Source organism: Aphanomyces astaci, assembly GCF_000520075.1.
Source record: "Aphanomyces astaci strain APO3 unplaced genomic scaffold supercont1.14, whole genome shotgun sequence".
Classification (NCBI taxonomy): Eukaryota; Oomycota; class Saprolegniomycetes; order Saprolegniales; family Verrucalvaceae; genus Aphanomyces; species Aphanomyces astaci.
Window position 1 is genome coordinate 801,204 of NW_009798277.1, and position 9,027 is coordinate 810,230.

The 9,027-nt window shown below is 51.5% G+C and overlaps 5 protein-coding genes across 5 annotated transcripts in view; 1 reads left to right on the forward strand and 4 right to left on the reverse strand.

Moving 5' to 3' along the window:
* Positions 1-40: 40 nt before the first annotated feature.
* Positions 41-1,486, reverse strand: H257_07053 (hypothetical protein; the record flags this gene model as incomplete). The annotated part of the gene is made up of 3 exons (XM_009832471.1): positions 41-49; positions 91-1,079; positions 1,123-1,486. The coding sequence occupies 3 exons, from the start codon at positions 1,484-1,486 to the stop codon at positions 41-43; spliced, it is 1,362 nt and encodes a 453-aa protein (XP_009830773.1).
* Positions 1,487-2,224: 738 nt separating this feature from the next.
* On the reverse strand, positions 2,225-2,560 carry H257_07054 (hypothetical protein; the record flags this gene model as incomplete). Its single annotated transcript, XM_009832472.1, has 2 exons — positions 2,225-2,402; positions 2,475-2,560. The coding sequence occupies 2 exons, from the start codon at positions 2,558-2,560 to the stop codon at positions 2,225-2,227; spliced, it is 264 nt and encodes an 87-aa protein (XP_009830774.1).
* A 556-nt stretch (positions 2,561-3,116) lies between these two features.
* H257_07055 (hypothetical protein) lies at positions 3,117-4,799 on the forward strand. Its single transcript, XM_009832473.1, has one exon. It carries the CDS (start codon positions 3,198-3,200, stop codon positions 4,731-4,733), a length of 1,536 nt encoding a protein of 511 aa, XP_009830775.1. The 5' UTR covers positions 3,117-3,197; the 3' UTR covers positions 4,734-4,799.
* Positions 4,800-5,078: 279 nt separating this feature from the next.
* H257_07056 (hypothetical protein) lies at positions 5,079-6,723 on the reverse strand. Its single transcript, XM_009832474.1, has 3 exons — positions 5,691-6,723; positions 5,378-5,621; positions 5,079-5,310 (listed from the first exon to the last, which is right to left on the reverse strand). Exons 1-3 carry the CDS (start codon positions 6,687-6,689, stop codon positions 5,180-5,182), a joined length of 1,374 nt encoding a protein of 457 aa, XP_009830776.1. The 5' UTR covers positions 6,690-6,723; the 3' UTR covers positions 5,079-5,179.
* An 862-nt stretch (positions 6,724-7,585) lies between these two features.
* Positions 7,586-9,027, reverse strand: part of H257_07057 (hypothetical protein) — a gene marked incomplete at both ends in the record, with an annotated part of 2,565 nt that continues 1,123 nt past the window's right edge. The window contains one exon of the mRNA XM_009832475.1: positions 7,586-8,612. Coding sequence (XP_009830777.1) covers positions 7,586-8,612 — 1,027 coding nt within the window. The remainder of the gene's footprint in view (positions 8,613-9,027) is intronic.

The following is a 9,027-nucleotide window of genomic DNA, read 5'->3' on the forward strand; positions in this document are numbered from 1 at the left end:
CAGTGCATGCGTGATGTTGCCCGCAGCGACGCCTTTCTCATCAAGAAGGCTCTCGATGCCGTCACGTATTTCACCCGGGAGCGCCCGTACGGCAGCCAAGTTCTTCTCGAGTTGCGTGTGCAGACTGACATGGGGCGGGATCCCTGTGGGCTGCATGGAGGACGATAGTAGTGTCACGTTGGCTCTCAGCAGTGTGGTCATTCCGACATCACCAAACAGAACGGAGGAGAGCAGAGGATGCTTGGCCGGGAGCGTATCCTCCAGAAAAACCTTGTGATGCACCAACGAAGCTAGACACAATACCAATACGCCACGGAGGGACTCATGGGACCAGAGACGCGGGAACACAAGCGCCCCTGCAGCGTCAACAACTCCGTCGCTGCTAGAGACAAAATGTGGCGGCAAAGCAGCAAAGTCGCCGCTGTCGATGGGTAGACCAGCAACGACACGGCCAACGTACTGGTCACCGGCGCCATCATAGTGAACGTAGCGTTCGACGACGCTGCCAATGGACCACCCGCACCGAATACACACGTTGACGATCGAGGGACCTGATGTACTACCACCAATTGCAAATGTTGCGGCGCCCTTGCGAAGCGAGTGGGTGCCGACAGCGCTTGCTAATTCGGGGAGTGCATAACCCACAAGTTGGGACAAGCTCCGTCCAAAACGGTCACGTTGAGCACAGCCGGGAAACAGATCGCCCGAGTCGTGCTCAGGGTTGCACGCAAGGTAGATTGCCAACGCGAGGATGCAGCATGTCCCCGGCTGCTGAGGGTTGGCATAAACGTGCTTTGGGTCACGACGTTTTGTGCCACCTTGGTCCGTCTTGGACTTGAAGAACGTGACTCCAAGCGCATCCCCTTCGTCGGAAAAGTGGTCGATCCGAACCGTTGCCGTCGACCTCGACCGGCACATCAAGTTCCAAGACAGTATGAGAAAAAGGTGCGTGAAACCACCATCCAACTTGACGAGGCTCGCCATGCACAGCTCAATGTATTGATGGTGCCGAAGAGGCTGCTTTGTGCCTGGCTTGATAGCACCCGCTTGGGTCTCGCTCGCACATAGCCGACGGATTCCTAGCAATAGCAATCAGTGTACAACACGAGAGACATTCCATACCTTGATAGATGACAGTAGCATCGTTGGTAAACCCGATTGGCAGAGGAACGCCTTGCGTGTTGTAGTAGTCTTTCAGTGCTGACCTGTAGCCAGAAAGCGTTGAGAGGGATACACCAGCATCCTTGTACTTGTACAGCACGAACTCAGTAAAGTCCATGTAGCTGAAAACGGTGAGATTGAGGGAGCCATCTGCATTTAGCCTGGCCGAGCGGCCGGACGTTTGAAGCCACTTGACGATTTGCTTCATTCCGCTGCGGTAGCCCTTCTTGGAGCTGTCGGCGAGTCGATTGTCTCGGAGGTCCTGAACTGTTGTCGATTGCTGCCGCATGGCGGGTGACGGTACATGATGTGTCCTATCTGCCATGGTCGAAACAATTTGTACCAATCATTTGATACAGGACCATTTGTCCGACTTTCTTGCGTTAATATCTCACAACACAATTTGTCTCTGCGTTTGTATAGGATATACATCCCAATGAACAAGAAAGTCGGACGCGTGGTCTGACGATCACTTGCTTTCTGTATATCCTGTCCGACTTTATTCTGCTAATGTCTGTTCGAAGCCGAAAAATGTCACATAGTTAAATCAATATAAAAATCGAGGACAAGATAATCTTGCATAGTTTAATCAGATGAAAAAAGAGGTCAATAATTAACAATTTTTATTTTATTAATATTTTACCGAAAACTGTGGGTGTAGGATTACTTCGGGGGTTGAATTTATCTTCTGTCTGCACGATATGCCCAAATATATTTGCAACGGTTAACGGAATTTTCTTACAGTTTGCGACAGCAGCCATCGAACTTTCCCAATATCTCAACCAAAATATATCGAATGAATATGAAACTTTGTATGGTTGATTAGAAAACCTCTATGGTTTTGACCTGTATAATGTGAACGCCATAAGAATGATACCCTTTGAGCTATACTGTACTCGCCTTCGCACATTGACAAGAGAAGAACGTCTGGACATCCTACGGCTACATTCATGGTTTCGGGGCGAAGGTACCAAAGGCGCAGCGAACAAGGTGGCAGAGTCGCTTGGTCGTGGCCTTGGCGTTGTCAAAGAAGTCTGGTGTGAATACCTACAATCTACTTCAGTCACTGAGGCAGCCCCGCCGTCCAACACGACATCGCATGTGACCAATACCCCGCGTTCAAAGCATCGGTAGCCATGGTACAAGCATTCGTTCGCGACCGACGTGCCACCGGCACCAGGACCACATCAGTGGACGTGACTGTGTTCGACACCGACAATACAAGCGCGTACAAAGCGATGCTACGTGCAATTTAACGCTTTCTCAGCCGTCAGGGCTACAAGCGAAGCGCGCGCAAGGGATCGTCAACTTACCACTTGTCGAAGAAGAACACTTTGGCCCTCGACTCGTACGTGCAACTCATGCAGCCACTTGTTGCATCGCCCCACGGTTCACCCATCGTGTACACGGATGAATCGTCAGGATTTCGTCCACCTTGAACGTTCTCAGCATCTTCGTGGGGGTGCGAGACATTTGGCAGCGTAGCTGAGGTAGGCTTGCTTCTGATTTTCGTGAGGGGTATGGCGCATTGTCGGAGGTTAGCGATAGCAACCCACTGGCGATGCGCCAAACTCCGGGATTCACTTCGACCTAACTAATATATGTTCCAGGGCGTTCATGGCTCTTCGCGGGGCGCATTCTTGGGTACACATTTCGTTTGTTTTAAGGTATTCTAAAGTGATATTTCATGCACGAAGCCATTCCTAATTCTGCCAGCACACTAGCTCAGCGGCGTGTTTTACGAAAAATAATACTCCTATTGTGCTTTTCAGTATTGTGCTTTTCACAGTGTCAGTCAAATTTGCCAGACTTCAAAGTCTGCAAGCTTCGAAGTTCGAATCGAAGTTTTAGTCTGGAAAGTCAAGATTTCGCACTTGCTAAAAGTCTCTATTACAGTAATGACACAACCAGTGGAAGTCGGTGAGTCATTCAGATGTATCCGTACCAATGGTGAGATCTTGCCCAGATTATCCGGCCAGCTACATTCAACCTGCGCCCAGCTGATCTTTCTCGTCCATCCACACCACTGCGTCGCGATGTCTGTCCTTCCACCGACGTACTTGGTGGCGCTGATCCTGGTGTTCATCCTCGTCCGCCTCCGTCGTATCCTCGGTCTTCCGTCGCTGCTTCTGGACGGCGTGGCGTTCTATATGCCGCCCACGGCAGCGGTCCTCGACTCGCTCAACACGCCCGAGGTAGCCAAGGCCAAGCACCAGAAACCCCAAAAGACTGTGGGTGAGCGGCTGCAGGCCATGCAGCTGACCATGTCGCCCATCACCACGCACGCGATGACCAAGTGTTTGTTCTTTGACTTGTACGACACGCTCGTGACGGCCACAGTGTCGTCCGTCGTCGTGTTTGCGTACATGCAGGTGTTGCCGGCCTCAACGCCCGACCCGAGCTACTACCTCTTGCTCGTGTCGCTGGTGTTGTCGCTGGGGTTCCCATTCTTCATCCAGTACGGCATGTCGTCCTCGTACGAAAAGCAGCTTGGGTTTGGCGTGGCCGTGCTTGGCACGATCGTCGCGCTGTTCAGTCTGTACGCGCCTCCCTCCCTTCAACTGCTCGACTTTGACGTCGAAGGCGCCGCCGCTTCCATGGACGGTCGGTGGCAGGTCCTTCTCAGCGCCATGGGCATGCCGAGCACGTCGTCCGCTTGGAAGACCCACTGGCTCATGTGCCTCCTCGCGGTGCTGGCGGGCCTTGTGTCGTCGGCGACACTCTTGCCCGCGCTTCGGTTTGCGAAAATGTACTCGGATTTCATTGCTTCCAAGGCCATTTCTCCGTCTTGGAAGATCGTGCTGCACCTCAACATGCTGCTGCCGGTCGTTCTCACGTGGGCATGGCTGCGTCCGGTGGCCAGCTCGCTACTGCTCGGCGATGACGCCGTCATCTGCCCGACGTCGGACTCTTCGTCGTTTTCGTGGATCGCGCCGCGGGACTGCGGCGATCGGCGGCTGTCGTGGCTGTCCGAGTCGACCTTTCGCAACCTCCGTGTGCATGTCCTCGTTGCCGCTGCCCTCGTCCGCCTCGCGTGTTACCGTAGCCACTTGCAATACTTTTTGCTCGAGCCCAAGCATAAAGTGACCGCGCAACTGCTGCTCCAAGGTCGGGTGGACACCCAAGCCATCACGGACACGATCGTGGGGCCGTTCAGAAACCTCCCCGTGATCTGCGTGCAGTATTTGGCCCCCGTGGGGCTGTGGCTATCGGCGGCGCTGCTGTTCCAGCGCAAGGCCGGGCACTGTTTGTACTGGATGGATATCTTGGCCCAGGTAGGGAACCCCATCCCACCGTCCTTGCTCTGTGCCGCTCAAGTCACGGACCTGCTGCCGACCACGCCGTTGTTTGCGTTTGAGCACAGTCAAGTGCTGGGCTGGCCAGAGTTTGAAGCGCTCCTCCACGGATTGAGGGAATTTCCACTGGCGGAACCATTGTGGTACCAAAGTGTGCTCGGGTTTGTCGTGTGGTGGAGCGCGCTGTCGTGGTGTGTGCTCAGTGCCGTGGGCCTTGTGTACTGGCGCCAAGCTGCGGGGTTGCAACGGCCGTGGATCAAAGCCAAAACCCATTAACATAGTCTAATATGGGATAAACTAGTTTGTGGCGCCGACTGATGTACACTACTTCAAAAGACTACCTCTATTCATGTGTTGAGAATGATATCGTATCTTGTACTTGTAGTTACAGTAACGTTAGTCGCCCTTACAAATTCGATCAGTCACTGTCAATAACAATACCGATACAGTACGACATTGAAGTTATGCAGTTATTAATAGTACTGCGTACTAGTATTAATAGTAATGTACTATTAATACTAGTAGTATATACTTCGACTAGTAGTCAAGTCATTTCTCTCATGCCATTATTGATCGGTGGTCAATAGGGCAATAATATTAAATCATCGCAGAGTACATACCAGTAGCGAGCGACGACAGAGCTTCCGCCCACAAAATTGGGTACTAAGTAAGGTAGTTGTCTTTCACAAGTAGTCGATATGCGTGTATAAGTAAGAATACACTTAATAGCCATACAAGACCATCGCCATAAAGTAGTCTTTGATGACTGCAATGTCCAACGACTCGCGTGGAAACTTGTCCACAGAGTACTCGCCATCTTCGTACTCTGACTTGGTGAAGAACCCGGAACTCCCTGCACCACAAGAATACCCACAGTATGAACACTCAAGCACATACAACGTCATATAAGTCAAAAGTACCTGGCCAGCAGTGGCTATGATACACGTTGATTGTCTTTTCAATGCCGTTGCTGTACACGTCGAGGCTGGCCGAGTTGACCCACACGTTGTCCTTGGGTATAAAGTGATTCACGACCAATTCCCCAGCGTACATGGAGGTCACGCCAATATGCCACCTTGGAAACCCTTGTTCGACGTTGTACTTGGGACTGTCCAAAATGAACTTGGCCACTTCGAGCATCTTGGGCACCATTTGAAGCGTGAGCTACAGTAGTAACACAGTCGCAGCAGTGGGTTAGAAACGTTGCTAGCAATAATTTGACGTGAAACCCACCGTGGCGTTGCCAAACCAGGTCGACCCGACGCTGTGGAGTCCTTGGTGGGTCATGTTGATGTCCACCGCCAGCTCCTTGATGCGGGCTTTGGTGTAGTCGTGGTACATGTACCCCCCTCGTCCAACCACAAATCGCCGAGGTCGGAACGTCAGGAACGCCGGCGTAATCACCACGTCCGTGTCGGTGCGCAGTAGTCGGTCGTACGACATAAGCAGTGGTTGAAACGTTGGCTCGGCCAGGTATATCAGGCTAAACATAAAGCCATACCGATGCCAGTAGTTGTCTGCGGCGGGGGTCTGCTCCACGACGAAGCATCGGTCCCTGTTGGAGGACGGAACCGGCGGTAGGGCCGGGTGAGCCAAGCGAATGCACGACGGCGGCATCTCCTCCATCACGTTCCGATGGGCAAAGATGATCAAGTCGGTCCGACCTCGGGCCCTTGGGTCCACGTGGTGGATGGAGTAGTTCCAGGACGACCACAACATGTGCTGGGTTTGGTTGATGAACTTGACGTGCTTGTCTGGCACGTAGGTGACGATGGCAACTGTCTCGAATCCAATCGTTTCAAGTGGAGGAGTGGTCAATGGGAGGTTCGAAGGGGTCGCACGAGGTGGTGCTGCCGACGTCGTCGGTTGCGACGATGGTAGTGTTGTCGGTGGAGATGGCGTGGACTTGGCGGGGGTTGGCAACACTGTGGTGGACGTGGGAGTTGGTGCAACTGGTGCCGACGTGGTGGGAGGTGATGGGGTCGTTGTCGGCATTTCAGTTGACGAGGTAGACTGAAGGAGCGCGATGCCAGTAACATGCACGATTGGGTTCGACTCGTTCTCGACCGTGGAAGCTGTAGTGGGCTTGGGTCCGTGGTTGCTGGCGAAGAACGCCATGTCCTTGTGCATGACTATCCACTCCAACGTCATCGTGTTGAAGCACAGAAGGACCAATACCGCCACAGCCAAGCATGCCACTCCCTTCCGGCGGTGACCTGGGGCTGCAAACATCGCGTCAGGTGGTTGCCAGGTGAGTGGGCTCTGATCTTATCAATACGAATAATTCCCTGAGAGCAACAGTTCCACTATGGCTTACGTAATCATTCTCCTTCAAATGAACCAGTAGACCTGTAACCTCAGAACGCCCGGACCCTTGTGTTGCTATTCCCAGGGTTAACTGTAAGTTTGCATTACAAGTGGTTAGCTATCGCTAACCACTGAAATTTACTTCACCCCTAGCTGGAATGTGTTGTTTTGGCTTACACTGCATTTGACTATGACATACTAAAAACAAGTGACATGATCACGTAAGCAACAGTGGAACTGTGAATAACTGTACAGCAGCATGAAACCGAACACAGTGGGATGACTTGCTCAGATCAATTCTGATTGGTTTTATAAAATGTAAATTTCACCAATCAAGTTGTCAAAAGTCCAATCTAGCAAATTGGATTGGTGGTTGAAGTTCATAAAACAACCAATCATTATTGATGTGAGCACAAGGTTGCGTTCGAACCAACACTTCATGCTCATTACTACAGTGTACCTCTGATGTCTTAAAAATGATAATCCAAACTCGATTAACCTCTGATCCACTTATATTGGTCGTATGTCCCAGTACCAACCAGTTTTTACGTAAGGTTAGTACTCCGGAGTACAAATTATATTCGATTATACAGTTTTTGTATGATTCTACTGTACCAAGCAAGTGTACCAAAACCTCTATCTACAGATACTGTAGTGTCATCCGCGGAACAGTTAAGAATTATCAAGACTAATCGATGAGTACAGTGAAAATTGATCATCATTCCTCTTTCCTTTCTACAGTACCTTACCAGCCCCTACTACAGTAGGTAGAACTGTATATCGTTGATTTTAAAAGTTAGTCGAATTATTCAGAGGTAACGTTACTTTAGCCACGATGCGCACAGCGTGTCCTCTTGTTGCCAATACCGGGCATACAGGTCATAATACAGAGGTTCGTACGCTTGGTCCTTGTCGTTTAGGATGGATCTAGGCGTTTGCCAGGGCTTACCGACCCCCAGCCATGGCGAATAGTGATACACATAGGTGCTAGCCATCCGATCTGCTTTCGTCTTGAACGACCACGTATAGTTGTCATTCAGGGTGTACGAGAGCACGACGTAGTGGTTCGGGAGGTAGCCGCAGTCGAGCCGAAACAAATCGTTGAGCACGTCCATGTCAAAGTAATTGGGCCGCGGGGGGGTCTCCAGTGCAGCTGCAAGGGCCGCCACGACGTCGTTGGACGGCGAAAACACGAGCAACGTCGACCCAAACACGTAGCTTTCTCGGATGTAGTACGCATGTGGAGCCCACAAGACGGCGTTCCCCAGATGAAACAAATGGTCCAAGTTGCGCTGGACCCACGCATCCGAGTCGAGGTAGATGACCTTGTCGAAGCCGCCGCGCTCTTCAAAGATACGCAGCTTGGTCAACGAGCTCGCGTACTCGTGGCTCAAATGCACCCGTGATTGCTGCCACGGTGCTACCACCTCGACGACAAAGTTGTTGAATGGGTCCACGAGTTGCTTAGCAATGTCTGGAGCCACGTCGCTGGCGACCAGCGTGACGATCGGGATGGACCTGGGCGTCCCTGTCGCTCGGATGTTGCGCGCCATGATCAGAGCATTGCACACGGTGCGCGCGTCGGTGGCGTACAACATGTACGCAAGGCGACGAGGCGCAGTTGGCGCAGCAGGGAAGTCTGCACGATTGACCGCGAGGTGATTGGCTGAGAGGCCGCTGCTGTTGGGTTGCAGGTCGGTGGAGTTGGAAGTGGTCAAAGCTGCAAGTGACCATTGGGCGGTAGTGGCTTGCTGCATACTAGACACCATCGACGAGTTCAAGCACACCACGATCACCACGACAAACAACACCAGCGCCGATACCAGCCCCATGTACTTTCGGCGGCGACTACCTCCATCGCCAACCCCTTCCATAGCTTGAGTGATGACCATGGCATAGGTGTACGTACCATGGACTGGAAACGCCGCTATACCTCAGTGGGTAATACCGTTTAACCGGTGGTATTTGGACCAGCGGGTTACGTTACACACGGGTATTTCAGGTAAAACGTGATTTCGCGATATGATTTGGGGTATTATCGAGTGAAAGTGGTTCCTATCATACTATTGTGCTTTGCACCTTTTTTGGCAATTCCAGGGTTAAATTCATTGTTTAAAAATTTCTCAGGCTTAAATAATGTCTAAAGTAACTTGAATAACGGTTGGGTGCGTTGTTTAAAGTTACTTCATCTAATGCGATGATTGGTTGGTTGAAGGTGGTTTTACTGGCACTTTCGTAAAACAAGTTGTTTGCCGTTTTCATT